The sequence below is a fragment of the Canis lupus genome, chromosome 30, assembly GCF_003254725.2.
Source record: "Canis lupus dingo isolate Sandy chromosome 30, ASM325472v2, whole genome shotgun sequence".
Lineage (NCBI taxonomy): Eukaryota > Metazoa > Chordata > Mammalia > Carnivora > Canidae > Canis > Canis lupus.
In genome coordinates, this window is record NC_064272.1 from 39,552,234 (window position 1) to 39,571,135 (window position 18,902).

Genomic DNA, 18,902 nt, shown 5'->3' on the forward strand with positions numbered 1-18,902 from the left:
CAGGGACAGGAGGAGGAGCAAAGTCCCCGCCCAGAGGGGAGCGACGTGGGGCTGGATCCCAGGACCCAGGATCGGGACCTGAGCCGGAGGCCGACACTCGCCGCTGAGCCCCCGGGGCCCCACGCAGCGGTTCTCTCACTGAACACGCCACACGCCCAGGCAGGTAAGGACCGAGGCGAGGCCCAAAGATACCAGGCGACTGCGCTCAAGGTCTCGGGGTAAAGGCCAGCGTCTGGGACGTGAGGCCAAGCCCCCTGCCCCCCGGCTCACGCACCCCCGTCAGTCATTCGAGAGACAGACAGCTCCGATTTTCATTTTGAAGCATCAATAAACAATTTTTTTACGATGACTTTTAAAAATGATCACTCAGATTCTTTCCAGCTTAAGTCAACGTTGTATTTGGGGCTACGGTGCAGTTGCCATGGATTCGCAGAGACCAGGCCCGAGCCAGGCTGGGTCACAGGAGCTCTTCCCTGGACCAGGGCCCTGGTGGCCGTGCAGCCGCGTGGAAGCAGCCAAGCCGCGGCCCCGTGGCAGGGAGCAGTCCCCCCGGGTGGTGGCAGGTGGGGGGACGCTGCAGTGTCATCCCCCCACCCCCACCCTCACCCCCACCCCACCCCCCGCCGGGCCTCCCCGCCTCCCTTCCCCGCAGAGGGGCCAGGCCAGCAGGATGTGTCCCCAGGGCCCAGCAGGGAAGCTCTGGGCAGGTGGCAGCGCTCTCCTGCCCCGGGAGCGGGGGCCCTGCCCCGGGGACGCCCCCAGCTTCCTCCCGGGCGGCCCCACCGTGCCCCCGCGGCGTAGACGGAGATCGGCCTCTGTACCCACTGCCACTTCCCCCTCTTCCTGCCCATATTGCTCGTGGCGGCCGCAGGGACTAGACCGCAGCGACCAGGGCCCAAGCGAGCCGTCCCTGTCCGGGGGCCTGGTCTCCTCGTCAAGGAAGTGGGGGCAGAGGCCGAGGCCCGGCCGACGGACGACCTGCTCCTTGGCCCGGCTCCTCGGGGCCGACTGGCTGCCAAGTCTGGGGACGTGCCTGGCCTGGGGCTCGCGGCAGCCCCTCGGGGGTCCCAGCACCGGGGTGACCCGAGGCACGAGGGCACCGCGCTGCGAGGGGAACCGAGGGCAGGGCGTGAGGCCGCCCAGGGTCTGAGGGCGCGGCAGGACCTGAACCCTCTACCTCCGGTCGCCCCCTCTCTGCAGCGCCCAGCAGGCGGCCGCCACCCGCACCGGGAAGTGGCTGAGGCCTCTCCTGGGGACCAAGTAAGGGCCGTGGAAGGTGGCGGGGGACGGGGACGGCACGGGTGCCAGGTGCCCAGGACAGGAAGCACTAACCCAGCGGAGCCCCGGGAGGAGCCTCACCCTTCGGCCTCTGAGCCGCACGCACCCGACCTGGGCGACCCCGAGCAGTGCTGGGGGGACGTGGCAAGCGGGGACACGCACCTGGAGGCGCGGCCGGGAGCGGGCCACTGCACAGGCTGGGCTGCAGTGAGTGATGCGGAGGCGGGGAAAGGACTGGAAAGGGGGGGACCTGCGGCCCGTGCCCGCCGTCGGAAACCATCCTGTGGCCTGTTACCCGCCCTCGCTGAGACCCCCTAATGCCTGACGTGCCCCTGGCTCCACGCACCCTTCATTCTTTTTCTAGCCTTTTTTTTAAAATCCCCTTTAACCGTGGGAGAGGAGACGGGCGGCTAGACCCGCTGGTCGCAGCCCAGAGGCCCGGAGCCCGACGGCAGGTGCTGGGGGCCTGGTGCCGCCTGTCCCCTCCCCCGTGTCACAGAAGCACCTCTGCGGCCAGCTTCCGGCTATTCACTGTCGCTTGCTGTGCACCGAGAAACCAAAGCGCGAAGACGGTTAGGAAACCAGAGGTAGTGAGCATGGAACCCTCCAGAAGGCAGCTCCCTGAGGGCGGGAAGTGGGTCTGTTTCCCCGCTGGGTCCCAGAGCCCGGCATCCGCGCGGCCCACCTTCGGGCGAGGGCCGAATGAATGCGTGTCTCGGGGAGGCCCTGGGGAGGATGTGGCTTGACGGCCGGCTCCCCGGGGTGTTGCATGCAGCCCTCGGCCTGCATTCCAGTGACTCATCACCCAGGACCTTTACGTGAGCCCGACGGGCTCGTCCCCTCCAGTGTTATTATCGCTGTTGTACAGATAAGGAAACTGAGGCTGCGGGTGGATCAGTGAGCAGCAGCCGGGCGCTTTCCACTGCCCTACGGCTTCCGCTGCACAGTGGGGCTCCCCCCCACGCTTCTTAGTTGGCAAATTGAGGAAGACAAAGGACAAAGGACAAGGCCAGCCATGGCCTGGGTGGCTGGCCGGCCAGATGCACGACCAGAGCCTGCAGTAAGCAAGCAGCTGCTCCCGCAGAGGATCCAGAGGCAGGTGGGCAGGGAGGGGGATGGTCCCAAGCCCAGGCCTTGGGGAAAGCGTGGAGGCAGAGGGGGTGTCTGTGGCTGGGGTCCCCAGAGGCCAGAGCCGAGCTCTCGGGGTCAGAGAGAGCGAGGCCGCTCCGGGTCAGCACAAGGAAGGCCTTCCCAGGAGCCCCCGGGGTCCGGGTACCAGCGAGCTGCTGCAGGTCGGAGGGCGCCCCCACGGGGGTCTGTAAGCAGGTTAGGGATCCCGCAGGGAGGAGAAGCAGGTGCAAGCGGCCCTGACCCAAGGATTGCAGGGGTCCACACATAAGCAGATAAATGTGGGGTGATCTACAGCTTTTCTCCGATGGCCCAGGGTCGGTGTCACAGGGGAAGCCCCAAGAAGGCGAAGACGGATTTTTATTTTTAAAGAACAAAAGCGCATTGAATGTGGTTGGATGAGCTACACTGGGCTCCGCTGGGCTGCCAGGAGCTTGAGACTAGAAACAGGCTTCCAGAGGATTCCAGGTCTCCCCTGCGCCCTCGTCTGAGGGTCCCCGTGGCCTGCAGGGCCCCCCCAAGGCCGAGCAGCAGCGCAGCCCCCCGGACAGGGCCGAGGTGCCCTTGAGCCTGCCAGCGACCTTGTCAGAGCTTCTCAGGAATCCCACAGAACCAGGGGTGGGAGCAACACTGGCTCCCAAAGGGGACCTACTGTGGGAGGGGTGGGGGCTGCAGGGTGGCCCCGCAGCTGGTGCCGCCCAACCAGCAGGGGGTCGGGGGCCTGACCTGCAACCAGAATCAGTCCTGCTTGAAAGTTCTTTTTTTGGGGGAGGGAAATTGTTTTTATTTTAAAATGGTAAACAGAAATATATAATATATATATGAAAGTCCTGTGCTTTACTTTTTTTTCCCCCTTTTTGAAAGTTTTGTTCTTTTAAATAACCTCCTGGAAGGAAAGTCGACGCCCCTGCACTCCCCCTCCCCCCCCAACTTCCCCTGCACTCTCTCAAGTCTTAAAGGCCCCGGATCAGCACCCCACGCCTTCCTCCTGCTTCATGAAACCAAAGCACATAGAAAGAGTAGAGGGAGTGGGGGACGGGCAGGGCCTGCAGGTGCGAAGGGGCCCCCAGGCTGCCACGGGGAGCTCTGAGAGGTACAGGTGAGCTCTGGGGGCGCTGGAGCAGGCCTCTGTGAGGCAGCCTGAGGCTGGACGGGAGACTCCTGAGCAGGTGCAGACCTTCCCCAGAGGGAAGGGGAAGCAGGTTCCAGCTCAGGTTCCGAGTTCAGGGGAAGCGAGCTGGGTGACATGCAAGGGTAGAGGCCAGTGCTCCAAATACCCTGTCACCTCTAATCCTCAGAAGGCCCTGGAGCGCCCCAGAGGACCACCCAGGGCTCAGCACCAGGAGGGAGCTCCTCTGTACCGCCCCCACCGAGCCGCTAGAGAGGTGCCTTGATCTAGCACTGGGTGGGGTAGGAAGCAGCTGCCGGGCGAGGTGGGGAAGGGAGGAGGTGGGAGGCAGAGGACGGGTGAGGGAGGAAAGGAGGGGACTGAGCCACCCCGGGCCCTGAGCCCTGCAGGAGACTGACCCCTCGAGCAAGCACAGGCACTGTGCACCCCCTGCCCTGGCCCGGCCACTCAGGGCTCCTTGCCGCATGGGCTCCAGCTTGTGGGTGACCAGCCAGACACTAGAAGCTGGCACGAAGGTGCACCTGCTGTCCCTGCACATCCCATTCCCCAAGTATCACCCCTCCCACACTGCCGACACCTGCCCGGGGAGGCCCCCCAGGGGAAGTCCAGGCAGTTGAATGTGGCAAGAGCTCAGGCCCTGGGTTCTAGTCCTGCCCAGTCCCATGCACACACTCGGCGCGGCCTTGGGCAAGTCACTGAGCCTCCCAAGCACTCAGTCCCTCCTCTGTAAAATGGACATGAACCTATTGCTCCCCTCTGGACTCTGGGGACTAAATGAAAGTACTCGGGGGAGCCCAACAAGCAGCACCTGACACTTACTAAGTTCCTGGAAAATGGTGGCCACGGTGATGAGCACATATTAAGTAAAAGAAAGGAAATAAGAAAGGAGAGCTAGGTTTGAATCCAGTAACACTTATTTGGTTGCTTCCAATCTCTCTAATGCATTTCTTTTTTTTTTTTATTTGTAAAATGGGATGAGCCGTTGAACCTCGTGCCCTCACAGGGTTCTATTTCCTTGGGACTGTGAGGTGCTCCTCCCTTGGCCTTGGGACTTGCTTGAGAGACAGAGATGGACCCTGGAGCTGCAGAGGAGCCCATTCCCATCGCCACGCTTTTCCTGAAGGCAGGGACAGACCCCTGCAGCCTCTGGAGAAGGCCCTTTGGCCTCCCCTGCCAGCCTTGGCGAGTTCTGGGTCTCCGGACGGACTCTGAGCTCTGGCTGCAAAGCTCTCCAAGCCTGGGTGCTGGCTGGGTCCTGTACATGCAGGGGGTCTGCATGTCGGGCTCCTGGCCCCTAAGTGGCCACTAACATCGTGTTGCCACATCTCTATTTCCTGCCCACAAAAATCAGAGGCTCAGAGAGTGGAGGGGCTCAGCAGGGCCACCCCGTGAGTGGAGTAGGATCCCAGCGGGGCACCGGGCTTTAAAGGCAGTCTGACCAAGTAAGGCGCCCTCCAAGTAAGGGTTCTGTGTTGGAGACTGGGAGTCTGCCTACCCTGCCCGACGCAGACGGTGTGCACCTGGCAGGGAGCCGCGCTGCAGGAAAATACATGTCTAAATAGAGCAAGATACCGCCCTCTAGACCCTGGGGTGCTGGGGCTCCCGACCGAGCCCTGGGCAGCCTGCGACCGTGCGCTGCTTCACCTTCCCTCTGAGCCAGCTTGAAGTCCCGGGGCCGGAAGTCCTGATTTTCAAAGGCCCCTCAGATCCAAGCAGGCCGAGGCCAGGGCAGGCAGCAATTCCCCGCAGGACCTTCCTATGAGCCACTGAGGAAGCTGGCGACCCTGGCCTGTGGGCAATGCTCCCTGAGGAGTGAGAGCCAGTGGGACCTCAAGGAAGCCCAGGAAGCCGGAGGTAGGACCACTGCAGAGGACCCACCATCTGTGCGTTGGGGTCTGTGATGACTCTCATTCCGACGTGCAAGGGCATAGAAACTGACCCTGGAATCAAAGGAACAAATGTGACTGATGCCAGGACCCAGGAAGGCCAGGCCTGTAAGGAGGGTGCTCCTCCAGTGCCCAGGCTGGCGGAGCTACGGAAGGTTGGTCATAGGCTGGGTACCAGTCCAGGTTGGGCAACCTTAGGAAGGCTCAAGACTCAGTTTCCTCACATGTAAAATGGGAATGATAAAAACCTTCCTCCCAGGACCTCCGATTGTCAGTGATCTTGAAAAAGAGCAAAGTTGGCAGACTCGTGCCTCCTGATTTCAAAACTTAATACAAACCGACCGCAATCTAAATAGTGTGGTACCGTCAGGACAGACGTATAGACTGATGGGAGAGAATAGAGAGCCCAGAAACAAACACGTGTATGATTTTTGACAAAGATGTCCGGGTCATCCAATGGGAATAGGACAGTCTCTTCAACAAATGGCACCGGGGAACTGGATGGCCACATGCAGAGGAACGAAGCTGGACCCATTCCTTACACTACATACGAAAATTAGCCCAAAATGGATCAATGACCTAATGTAAGAGCTAAAACCATAAAACTCTGAAAAGAAAACATAGGGGAACAGCCTCAAGACACTGAATTTGGTAATGATTTCCTGGATTTGACACCAAAAGCACAGGTAACAAAAGAAAAATTAGACAAACTAGATTTTGTCAAAATGAAAGACTTTTGTGCATCAAAAGACAGTATCAAGAGAATAACGAGACAACCCACCAATTGAGAGAAAATATTTGCACATCATATATATGATAAGGAATTCATACTCGGAATATAGAATGAAACACAGCAAACACAAATAATTCAAAAGGAGACAAAGGTCGTGAATAGATGTTCCTCTAAAGAAGATACACAAATGGCTAATAAGCACATGAAAGGATGCCCGACATTAGTCATTAGGGCAATACAGATTAAAACCCCAGGGGAAAGCACTCACGCCCTGTCGGATGGCTGGGATCAAAACACACATGGGCACGCGCACGCACACAAGCTGGAGATAATGTGGAGAAGTCGTAAGTCTTGTGCATTGTTTTTTTTAAAGATTATTTATTTATTTATTCATGATAGACACACAGAGAGACAGAGAGAGGCAGAGACACAGGCAGAGGGAGAAGCAGGCTCCATGCCGGGAGCCTGACATGGGACTCTATCCTGGGACCCCAGGATCACACCCTGGGCCAAAGGCAGGTGCTAAACCACTGAGCCATCCAGGGATCCCCAGTCTTGTGCATCGTTAACAGGAGTGTAAAATGGAGCAGCTGCTGGGGAACACACGTTAGCGTTACTGAGCTAGTGGAACGAAGGGACCCATATGACACAGCAATTCCGCTCCTAGGCAAATGCCCCAAAGACCTAAAAGCAGGGATTCTTTTTTTTTTTTTTTTTAAGATTTTATTTATTTATTCATGAGACACACAGAAAAAGAGAGGGGCAGAGACACAGGCAGAGGGAGAAGCAGGCTCCATGCAGGGAGCCTGATGTGGGACTCGATCCCGGGACCCCAGGATCATGCCCTGGGCCAAAGGCGGTGCTAAATCACTGAGCCGCCCGGGCTGCCCTAAAAGCAGGGATTCAAACAGATATTTGTACAGTTATGTTCATAGCAACACTATTCACAATATTCAAAAGGAGGAAACAACCCAAACAAGAGTCCATCCACAGATCAATGATGAACAAAATAGGGAATATACAGAGAATGGAATATTGTTTAGCCACAAAAAGAAATGAAATTCTGGTACCTATTGAAACACGGATTAACTTTTGTAAAAAAAGATTTTATGAAAAAAATAAAAAAATAAAAAGATTTTATGTGGGGCAGCCCATGTGGCTCAGTGGTTTAGCGTCGCCTTCAGCCCAGGGCATGATCCTGGGGTCCTGGGATGGAGTCCCACGTCAGCTTCTCCCTCTGCCTGTGTCTCTGCCTCTCTCTGTGTGTCTCTCATAAATAAATAAATAAAATCTTTAAAAAATATAAAGATTTTATGTATTTGAGAGAGAAAGAGAGAGAGAGAAAACAAGTGGGGGGAGGGGCAGAGGGTCAAGCAGACTCCCTGCTGAGCACGGAGCCCAATGGTGAGGATGCAGGGCTGAGCCTATGTAAGGACCTTGGGATCCTGACTTGACATGAAGGCAGATGCTTAACGACTGTGCCACCCCAGACACCCCGAAACATGGATGAACCTCGAAGACAAGCCGAGGGAAAGAAACAAGACACTGAAGGACAGATATTGTATGATTTCAAATCTAGGAGGTTCCTAGCAGAGCCAGATTCATAGGAAGTAGGACAGAAGCAGGAGATGAGGGGAGGGAGGGGAGGAGTCAGTGCTTGATGGGTACAGAGTTTCTGCTCGGGATGATGAAAAGTTCTGGAAACAGTAGCAATGGTGTACTTGATGCTGCTGAGACGCTCAAGAACTTCGGAGGATACCGAGGCCCAGCCTCCCACCTGAAATTCAGATGTGATTGGCCTTGGACGTGGCCCGAGCATCGGGACCTTTGAGACCACAGTCCCACTAGATCTGGCTCCCTGTACATACCCCGTCTTATCTCCAAGGACTCCCCACCTCGTTCACTTGGCCCCAGACACCCCAGCCTCCTTGTCCCTCGAACATACCAGGCACTCTCCCACTCTCCCACCTCAGCCCATCTCCCCCTTTTCTCTCCCCAGTAGGGCTCAGCTTCCCTTGTCCCCCCTCTGCTGCTGAGAAGCCCTGGGCCCCGGCCGGCCACCGCATCCCTGCCCTGGCTGTAGTCTCTGGAGTGCCAGCTGCCCTTCCTATTGCCCAACAGCAGGTGCTGTCAACATCGGCGGAAGGGGCTGTCATTCGCCCCTGCTCAGGGCACCAGGTCCCAGCAAACCACCAAGGGCTCTGGGACCCAGGCCCGGGAACTTAGCGGCCAGGCCTCACCCACAGCCTCATGCCCACCTGGGTGGCATGCCGAGGCCCACACCCCCTCCAGGAGCTTTCTGTCTGCAAAATAGGAATAAGAGTGCTCAGGCCACAGGGCTGCTGTTGGAACTAAATGCATCTTGTCCCTTGAAGCCGTGGGCATGACTCTCTGATGCTGGAATGTAGTGTGTGATGGTAAACGGGGGGGGGGCGTTCTGGGAACCGGGGTGCACGTACGAGGCTCACCCTGGGGGTGAACATGCGACCGTAAGTCTGGGTCACTTGGAACCTGTTTCTGCAGGGGACGCCTGCGGGGCTCAGCAGGTGAGCACCTGCTTTCGGCCCAGGACGTGACCCCGGGGTCCTGGGATCCAGTCCCACATCAGGCTCCCTGCGTGGAGCCTGTTTCTCCTTCTGCCTGTGTCTCTGCCTTTCTCTCTCTCTGTCTCTCATGAATAAATAAATAAAATCTTTAAAAAAAAAAAAAAAGAACCCATTTCCGCTCTGCTGACTCCCTATGGTGGGCAGCAGAAGAGGGGCAGCCCCAGGGGACCGCCTCTGCCTTAGGTGAGCCTCGCTCTGCCGGCCTGCAGGTGAGGACACTGCAGTTCAGAGACGGGAAATGACCCCCCCGAGCCACAGCCAGTGAAGGTGCAGCGTCTCCCTCGGGAGGCTGGGGGAGGCCCTTCTGGAGCTAGTCCAAGGACGAGCCCTGGCGCGGGCAGCTCCCCGGGCACCGGGGCCGCTCTCTTGCTGGAAGCCCAGGCACTTTCAGTTTCCACACCGAGTTTCCCCTCATTGTGTGGTTTGTGACACGCGCCGGAGTCCGGGAGAGGAGCAGGGGCACCCCCCGCCCCCCCCGGGCTGCAGCCTCTAGGCTCCCTCACACAAGAGCATCCGCCCCTGGAGGGGAGCAGAGGGGAGAAGGAAGTGTCTGTGCCAGCACTTGGGCTGCGCAGGGCCTTTCACAACCGGGCTGCCGTCGTGCCTTCCTACCGGCCGCCCTGCACAGTCCTCTGGGCCACAAACTGCCTTCCAGGCACGTGTCCACTCCCCGCTTCCACGCGTTTGCCCAGGCCAGTCCTTCCACCCGAGTGCCACCGCCCTCCTGCCACCTCCCAAATCCTGGGCCACCCTTCGAAGCCCAAGCCAGGCCCTGCCTCTCCGTTCCAGGGCTCCCCCGGCTGGGCGCAGGTGCCAGGAACGGCCGGGAAGGGTACCCAAGTCCCTGGGGACTGGAGCCCCGAGAGGGCCTTTGAGAAGCAGGTCGGGTCTTCCAGTAAGAATCAAGTCGAGGCGCGGCTGGCTCTCTCGCACTGCCGGCCCGCAACCCTCCCGGTGACCACCTGCAGGCCGCCAGGGGCAGAGGCAGGACCGCACGCCCTGCCACCTCACCGTCAGACAGCGGGCCGCGGCGGGGATGCGCGCACGCCAGCCCTCGGGCCCGGGGCCTCTGGGAGCCACACAGCGCCACGGAGCATGCGGAAGCCGGCGCGCTGTCAGGCCAGGTCTCACCGAGAAACACCAGCTCAGGCTTGAAAACAAGAATTGCTTAGTTTTGCTTTTATAGATATTTTCCTTTCGAGTGACAAATAGGGTGACAGCTCGGTGGCTCGGTGGGTCAAGCATCTGACTCTTGATCTCGGCTCAGGTCAGGATGTCGGGGCGTGAGACCGAGTGTCCTGCGGGCTCCACGCGGGGGCGGGTCCGCCTGGGATGTGCTCCCTCCGCCCTCCCCCAGCCCCACGCACCTGCTCGCCCTCAAAAAGCCAGAAAGAGATGTCATACGTAGCCTGTGTTCACTTGCAGAAAATTAAGGCGGAAATGGAAAGACAACGTTACTTCCAGAACCACAGAAATCCCTGCTGACTTGTAGGGGGCCGCCCAGGAGGCGCCCGGGGAGACAGCCAGGGCCCCCAGCCCCCCTGTGGCTCGGGAGGGCCTGCCCCCCGGCCCGGCCTCCCCTGTCCCCAAGGCCTCCCCAGCGGACCCTCCAGGCCTGTCCCCACCCCCTCCGGGCGGCTCTGCTCCCTCCTTCCTGCCCAGGTAGGAACGCGGCCCCACTCTCTCACCCGGGAACGTCCCTTCTTCCGGAAATCCACCCAAGGAAATAATCCTCAAGTGAAAAATTTTGATACACAGAGATCTACGCATTGCATCTCTGGCCAGAAATAACGAATAACCGGCCGCAGCCACCTAAATGTCCAGCAGTGGGGGATTGGATAAATGAATCCTGTGTCTCCCGAGCCCGTGAACTGGACCGTGTAGCCTCTAACAATGGGGTTTTGCAGCGAGGAAATCGCACCCGCACCCACATATGCTCAAAATGGAATCACGTTGGAAAGGGGTGGGAGGGGTGTCCGCAGGGACCGACTGAGCTGCGCGCTTCAAAGTTTAGATGCTGATTTTCATGCGAGGCCTACTTTGCCCCAATTAAAAATAAATCTTAAAGTGCAAGAAAAAGAAATTAGGGGAGAATCCGATACCGTGCACACCATGTGTGAAATGACCTTAGGGAAGCGCAGCAAAACATCACCGGCCAACTGTCTTTGTGCCATGAGACTAAAGAGGCTTTTTTTCCTGGTTTCCTCTATTTTCCTGTTTTCCCTTTAGGGTCTTAGACCTACTGGTTTTATCTTTTCAGAAAGTACACACAGAGCTTCAAGCGCTCAGAACAGAGTAGGTGCCCAGGGAACCTCGCCTCTCCTGGTTTTCGGTGAGGCCCCGGGACCCGGATTGACAGGTAAGAGCAGGGCTTCCCTCCTAAATGGGGAACCTGAGAGTCTCAGAGCCAGGAAGTGGAAGAGGCGACGGGGTTAGCCCCCCGGATCTCCCTAGTGAGTCGTTCCTGCACCAGGAAAGTGGTGTCTTCCTCTGTCCCCTGTGTGGGGTTCGGCTCCTCCCAGCCTGGCAGGTTTCGGGATGACACTGGTGCCCACCCGGCCACACAGGGGAGAGATGTGACTTCAGGTCAGAGGGCAAAGTTCAGGCTCGCTCCCTCCAGCCCCTTGCAGCTCCTGCCCAACGCCTGGTGAGATGCCACTTTAGTGTACGAAGCCCAGACTCCCCCAGCCCAGGCTCCCCCAGTCCTTGCTTTTCCTAGTAACAACCCTAGAGGGACAGGACGTGGGTCTCAGTAGAACCGGGTCCAGAACTAGAGCTTCCCTCTCAAGACGGTGCCCCGGGGCTTCTGGGCAAGGCTCTGGGAGGGAGCTGCGGATGGGGTGGGAAGGCCCAGCAAAGAGCACTGCCCCTCCTGACGCATCCCACAGCCGGTGTGTGTGGGGGCCTCCTCCCCGGGGCTGCGCAGAGACCCCCCCACCCCCGAGCCACGCTGGCCCATCCACCTGCCTGGAGGCGGCAGGGAGTCTGCGTCCAGCTGGGACCATGGAGCAGAGCCTGCTGCTCAACAAGTGCTTGTAGGATGGAATAAAGTGAAACGAAGGAGAAAATGGGTTCAGGAAGGTAGTGGGACCGTGGAGGCGATCACCTCTCGTACATCTGTTCCGCGGACACTGAACACCGTCCCTTGCCGGGCAGCCCTGTGCCAAGGGTGCAGACAAGTGTCCCGGCACAGAGCCCGGATGCCCCGGGAGCACAGGCTCCGCAAGGAGGGGCTGGGAGGCGGGGGCAGGACCCGCTGCTGAGACCCAGGCCTCTCAGCTCCGGCTGGATTCAAGCCCTCGGCTCTGTCTCTCCGCTAGGCCTGGCTCCAGGCCCAGCCCGGCTCCCAGGCCCAGCTCCGAGGCCCAGCCCGGCTCCCAGGCCCAGCTCCGAGGCCCAGCCCGGCTCCCAGGCCCAGCTCCCAGGCCCAGCCCGGCTCCAGGCCCAGCCCTGCAAGGCTGCGATGCTCTTGATCACCTGCGCGCAGCAGCACTTCGGCCGCCCTGCCCCTGTGGCTGGCCCTCCTGCCTCACGCCGCCGGCCTGGCTCCGCCACAGGAAGGCAGGCCATGAACGGCCCTGGGCCCTGGGAGGTCAGGCCGCGATGACAGAAGCGCTGCGGACGCGACGCGACGCAGGCCTCCGAGGGCCACAAGCAGCCGCCCCCACCCGGCCCACTGCCTGCGCTTCCGGGCTCCCCTCCCTTGCCGGCAATGCGTGTCTCCGGCCGACAGGCCCCCCAGCCTTGGCCAGGCCCCACGGGCGCCAGGTTCCCTGTGGACTACCAATTAAAACACCAGACGACTAATCTTGCTAAAGTGGCAGGTGGAATTAGAGCTCACAGGCCCTAAATAACACTCACGGGGCATCTCCCTTGAGTAAAGTGTACGCGCTTTAATAGAAGCTCTTAGCTCCCCAGAAACTACTGTCTCCGTCTTCCCCCGAGCGAGTGCTAGATCCCGGCGGGCCCGGCAGAGCGGGTCTGGGCAAGAGCCTTCCAGCTCGCGCATCCCCCCCCCCCCCCCTGAAGACCACTCGTTCTCAAACTCGCGCATCCCCCCCCTCCCCCCGCTCCTGAAGACCACTCGTTCTCAAACTGCCAAGCTATGGGGTTTAAAGCCTTGGGCTGGGCAGGGCTGGGTGGGGGTGGGGGTGGGGGTGGGCAGGCTGGGCCCTGTCCCCGGAATCCCCGCAGCAGTTAGGTCAATATGTCTGTAAATTGAGCTTCAAAATACTCCCATCAACTATGTCTGGTCTCACGTCTCTGCGAGGGAGGAAGGACAGAAAAGTCCCCCCATTTTGCTGGTGTGGCCCGAGCGCAGGGTCGTGCAGTGTTGACAGAGGGTGTTAAGCTCCCTGGCTGGCAGCCAACCCAGCTAGCCTGTCAGGGCTTGATCCCCACTGTGTGGCCCTGGGCCAGCCGCCTAGGTCCTCTGGGCCTCCACTAGCTCCTCTGAAGAGTAGAGAGAGGATAGTCGGCTTCATCAGCTTAAATGAAGGACCATGTAGCGTCCTGAGAACGGTGCCTGCACCGTCTGCAGCTCCCCGGGTCAGCTGGGAGTGGGGGGGCTGGGCCCCAGGGAGACGGCTGCAGTGAGGACGATAATGACCTTCTGGGACGTTTGTCAGAACTGGGCTGAGAGGCTCCCATGGCCCTGTCTCTCCTCCTCCCGGCTCCAGCTTCCCCAAAATAGAGCCCCGGCTTCCCCAGGATAGAGCCCCAGCTTCCCCCAGGATAGAGCCCCAGCTACCCCCAGGATAGAGCCCCAGCTACCCCCAGGATAGAGCCCCAGCTACCCCCAGGATAGAGCCCCGGCTTCCCCAGGATAGAGCCCCAGCTACCCCCAGGATAGAGCCCCGGCTTCCCCAGGATAGAGTCCCGGCTTCCCCCAGGCTAGAGCCCCAGCTACCCCCAGGCTAGAGCCCCAGCTACCCCCAGGACAGAGCCCCGGCTTCCCCAGGATAGAGCCCCAGCTACCCCCAGGACAGAGCCCCGGCTTCCCCAGGATAGAGCCCCAGCTACCCCCAGGATAGAGCCCCAGCTACCCCCAGGATAGAGCCCCGGCTACCCCCAGGATAGAGCCCCAGCTACCCCCAGGATAGAGCCCCAGCTACCCCCAGGATAGAGCCCCAGCTACCCCAGGATAGAGCCCCGGCTTCCCCAGGATAGAGTCCCGGCTTCCCCCAGGCTAGAGCCCCAGCTACCCCCAGGCTAGAGCCCCAGCTACCCCCAGGACAGAGCCCCGGCTTCCCCAGGATAGAGCCCCAGCTACCCCCAGGATAGAGCCCCGGCTACCCCCAGGATAGAGCCCCGGCTACCCCCAGGATAGAGCCCCGGCTTCCCCAGGATAGAGCCCCAGCTACCCCCAGGACAGAGCCCCGGCTTCCCCAGGATAGAGCCCCAGCTACCCCCAGGATAGAGCCCCGGCTACCCCCAGGATAGAGCCCCGGCTTCCCCAGGATAGAGCCCCAGCTACCCCCAGGATAGAGCCCCGGCTTCCCCAGGATAGAGTCCCGGCTTCCCCCAGGCTAGAGCCCCAGCTACCCCCAGGCTAGAGCCCCAGCTACCCCCAGGACAGAGCCCCGGCTTCCCCAGGATAGAGCCCCAGCTACCCCCAGGATAGAGCCCCGGCTACCCCCAGGATAGAGCCCCGGCTACCCCCAGGATAGAGCCCCGGCTTCCCCAGGATAGAGCCCCAGCTACCCCCAGGACAGAGCCCCGGCTTCCCCAGGATAGAGCCCCAGCTACCCCCAGGATAGAGCCCCGGCTTCCCCAGGATAGAGCCCCAGCTACCCCCAGGACAGAGCCCCGGCTTCCCCAGGATAGAGCCCCGGCTACCCCCAGGATAGAGCCCCAGCTACCCCCAGGATAGAGCCCCGGCTACCCCCAGGATAGAGCCCCGGCTTCCCCAGGATAGAGCCCCGGCTACCCCCAGGATAGAGCCCCGGCTTCCCCAGGATAGAGCCCCAGCTACCCCCAGGACAGAGCCCCGGCTTCCCCAGGATAGAGCCCCAGCTACCCCCAGGATAGAGCCCCGGCTACCCCCAGGATAGAGCCCCGGCTACCCCCAGGATAGAGCCCCGGCTTCCCCAGGATAGAGCCCCAGCTACCCCCAGGACAGAGCCCCGGCTTCCCCAGGATAGAGCCCCAGCTACCCCCAGGATAGAGCCCCGGCTTCCCCAGGATAGAGCCCCAGCTACCCCCAGGACAGAGCCCCGGCTTCCCCAGGATAGAGCCCCAGCTACCCCCAGGATAGAGCCCCAGCTACCCCCAGGATAGAGCCCCGGCTACCCCCAGGATAGAGCCCCAGCTACCCCCAGGATAGAGCCCCGGCTTCCCCAGGATAGAGCCCCAGCTACCCCCAGGATAGAGCCCCGGCTTCCCCAGGATAGAGTCCCGGCTTCCCCCAGGCTAGAGCCCCAGCTACCCCCAGGCTAGAGCCCCAGCTACCCCCAGGACAGAGCCCCGGCTTCCCCAGGATAGAGCCCCAGCTACCCCCAGGATAGAGCCCCGGCTACCCCCAGGATAGAGCCCCGGCTACCCCCAGGATAGAGCCCCGGCTTCCCCAGGATAGAGCCCCAGCTACCCCCAGGATAGAGCCCCGGCTACCCCCAGGATAGAGCCCCGGCTACCCCCAGGATAGAGCCCCGGCTTCCCCAGGATAGAGCCCCAGCTACCCCCAGGACAGAGCCCCGGCTTCCCCAGGATAGAGCCCCAGCTACCCCCAGGATAGAGCCCCGGCTACCCCCAGGATAGAGCCCCGGCTACCCCCAGGATAGAGCCCCGGCTTCCCCAGGATAGAGCCCCAGCTACCCCCAGGATAGAGCCCCGGCTTCCCCAGGATAGAGTCCCGGCTTCCCCCAGGCTAGAGCCCCAGCTACCCCCAGGCTAGAGCCCCAGCTACCCCCAGGATAGAGCCCCGGCTTCCCCAGGATAGAGCCCCGGCTTCCCCAGGCTAGAGCCCCGGCTTCCCCAGGATAGAGCCCCAGCTACCCCCAGGATAGAGCCCCGGCTTCCCCAGGATAGAGTCCCGGCTACCCCCAGGCTAGAGCCCCAGCTACCCCCAGGATAGAGCCCCGGCTTCCCCCAGGATAGAGCCCCAGCTACCCCCAGGATAGAGCCCCGGCTTCCCCAGGATAGAGCCCCAGCTACCCCCAGGATAGAGCCCCGGCTACCCCCAGGATAGAGCCCCGGCTTCCCCAGGATAGAGTCCCGGCTTCCCCAGGATAGAGCCCCAGCTACCCCCAGGCTAGAGCTCCGGCTTCCCCAGGCTAGAGTCCCAGCATCCCCAGGATAGAGCCCCGGCTTCCCCAGGATAGAGCCCAGCTACCTCCAAGATAGAGCCCCGGCTTCCCCAGGATAGAGCCCCAGCTACCTCCAGGCTAGAGCCCTGGCTTCCCCAGGATAGAGCCCCAGCGACCCCCAAGATAGAGCCCCGGCTTCCCCAGGATAGAGCCCCAGCTACCCCCAGGATAGAGCCCCGGCTTCCCCAGGCTAGAGCCCCAGCATCTCCAGGATAGAGCCCCGGCTTCCCCAGGCTAGAGTCCCGCTCCTGCCCAGAGCCAGCAGAGGAGGAGGGAGGCACCACAGCTCCTGGAGCCCGCACGGCCCAGGGGAGGGGCAAGCACAGAGCACCGCTGGCCCCAGGTGGGCCCCTTCCTTCCCTGCCACCCCCCATGCCATCCCCCACGGCCCAGGCCCTATGGGGGGCTGCTCCTAGCCACCCTTCTGCCCTGGGGCCCTGGGCTGGCACAGATTTCCAGGGGCCAAATGTGCAGGGTCTCTGGGTCCGCCCTGGGCCACAGAGCATCCTGCTTTCCAGGCCTGCGTCTTTCCCCCACTTTGCGCCCCTTCAGCTCCTCCGGAGCCGGGGTGCTGACTCACCGCCCCGCCCCCACCGCAACCGCCGCCCCCCTGCTGCTTGGTTGGGCCCAGGCGGCCCTGCCATTGGCTCCCCTGACCTAAGCCCATTTCTCTCTTGTAGAGATGGGGAGAGAGAGGCCCAGCAAGGAACAGGGTGCCCCGCAGCCGGCCCTCTGCCCACTGTGCGGTCAGGGCAGGCCGGACGCAGGCCATTTGCACGCTGACCACAGGCCCCAAGCAGAGCAGGGCCCGGAAGGGAAGGCAGGCCTGGCTCGTCCGCTCTCACCGCCCTGGCCTCTCACCGCCCTGGCCTCTCACCACCCCTGGCCGCCCCAGGAAAGGGCCCGGGGTGGGGGGGGGGGCTGTTGGCTGTGGCTGCGCGACTGAGTGAGGGGCCAGGGAGTACTCTGTCCTCGGGACCCTCACCCCCCCCTCGGTGGAGGGTCTGCGCTCTCTCTGGGCCACTGGGCCAGCCGGAGCCCGGGAAGCAGAGGGCGAGGGTCACGCCACCGCAGAGAAAGCTGCAGGGATCCGGCCGAGGCGGCTTGCAGGCCGCATGGCCACGCCAAGCCCGTCACCTGGAGCCTGCGGGGGTCGCTGTCTCACGCAGGGGACGTGAGGTGCACCTGCACTGGGCAAGGGGGCAGGGGGCTGCCCTGCCCTGCGGCCTCCTACAGGGCCCGAGGCGGCGAGGACGAGAGGCGGCGTGCAGGAGAAGACCTGCCCGGGCAGGCCGGCGAAGGGCTGCGACTCCGCCTTAGATCCCCCCTCGAGTCTCGCCAGCTGAGACCGTCCTTAAGGCTGACCTGGCCCGAACAACTGGGGAAACGAGGCAGGAGAGGTCGCGCGGCTTGCCCCCTCCCTAAGTAGCAGAGCCAAGACCCGAATTCGGGAACCCAAGCCCCTTGGCGCCCCCGCCCTCGCCTCCCTGGGCCTGCCCCGGCTTGCACCACAGATTGGATCCTCCCACAGAGACCCTGGGGCAGTGCTCTCGGAGGTCAGGCGGGTGGAGAGCCTCCCAGGTGCCCAGGCCAAGGGCCTCTCCCTCCCCGACCCAGAAAGACAGGAGCGCAGGTTGCGGTGGTTAAGGCCAAAAGTCAGCTGCTGTTTTTATGAGAAAACCTCCTTCTGGAGCCGCATCCCCATCAACCGCGGGGCGGGGGGATTTCAGCCTGGCTGGCCTCCCGGTGCCCACTGCACTTGTCCAGTGCCCCGGCGGCTTCACTCACCCAAAAGGCATCTCTGAACTGCAGCTGAGGCATCATCCTGGGGCGACTGGTGCAGCTCAGCTCGCTCTCCTGCCACACAGCCAGGGCTGAGGAGGGCCAGCAGCCAGCAGCCAGGAGCCAGCAGCCGGGAGCCGGGAGCCAGGAGCCAGGAGCCAGGAGCCAGCAGCCAGCAGCCAGCAGCCAGGAGCTAGCAGCCAGGAGCCGGGAGCCAGGAGCCAGCAGCCAGCAGCCAGCAGCCAGCACCAGGCGCAGGCCGTCCCGCTGCGGCTGCCCAGGCCCCTCCCGGCTGGCGCCTCCGAGGCAGCTGCAAGCCAGAGGAGCCGCCCCAACGGAGGGAAGGACCCAACCTGTTTTGTTTGGGGCTATAGCAGCAGCAGCAAAATGAGGAAGGAGCCGCGGCCTTCAGGATGGGAGGGCGGGCCCTGGTGTCCCGCCACCCGCAGTGTGCAGACCAGTCAGGCTGCAGGGGTGAGCACGCTCTGGGTGGGGAGGCTTGTGCAAGCGCCCAGGGGCAGGCAGCAGGGCCCTCGCCACAGGAAGTGGAGCCGCGGGGCTCCCTCCTGCAGCCCCGCCTGCCACCTGCCACCCCTGGGGAAGCCCTAGTGAGGCCACTCTCCGAGGCATTGACTTAGGGACCCTGGAGCCCCCAAAGGTGCGGGCCAGCACAGGGCAGGACCTGAGTGCCGTTGGCCCCCCCCAGCTCTGGGCCAAGCCACACCCCCACTGGCCAGCCAGGCTCTGGCTGCCTGGTGCCCCGATACAGCCCCCCTCAAGGGGGTCACGGTCTGGGGGCAGACAGCTGGGGGGGACAGAGACGGGGGACAGGCAGCTAGCCCTCGTAAGAGGGTGGGAGGTCTGGTGGTCGCTGCCCCCTGTGTCTCTGGGGCAGGAAGATGGTGGCGGAGCCAAGATGATGGGATTATAAGGCATCGTGTTTGTCTGTCTGGCCCTGCCCTGCAGTGGTCGAGGGACCCTAATTCACCCTCCAGCTCTCCAGCACCCGCCCCCATCTCTAGGAGGGAGCCCACGTGGAGAGCACGGCCCGGATTC

General features: G+C 62.1%; 1 protein-coding gene across 7 annotated transcripts in view; it reads right to left on the bottom strand.

Moving 5' to 3' along the window:
• PSTPIP1 (proline-serine-threonine phosphatase interacting protein 1) overlaps nt 1-18,236 on the bottom strand; it is a 40,111-nt gene extending 21,875 nt beyond the window's left edge. For 6 of the 7 annotated variants that reach the window (XM_025472093.3, XM_025472091.3, XM_025472092.3 and 3 more), the window contains exon 1: nt 17,853-18,026. In XM_025472093.3, coding sequence (XP_025327878.1) covers nt 17,853-17,888 — 36 coding nt within the window. In that variant the 5' untranslated portion in view covers nt 17,889-18,026. Of the gene's footprint in view, nt 1-17,852 lie in introns of all 7 variants that reach the window. The other variant, XM_025472099.3, reaches the window with a different exon arrangement.
• Nucleotides 18,237-18,902: the final 666 nt, after the last annotated feature.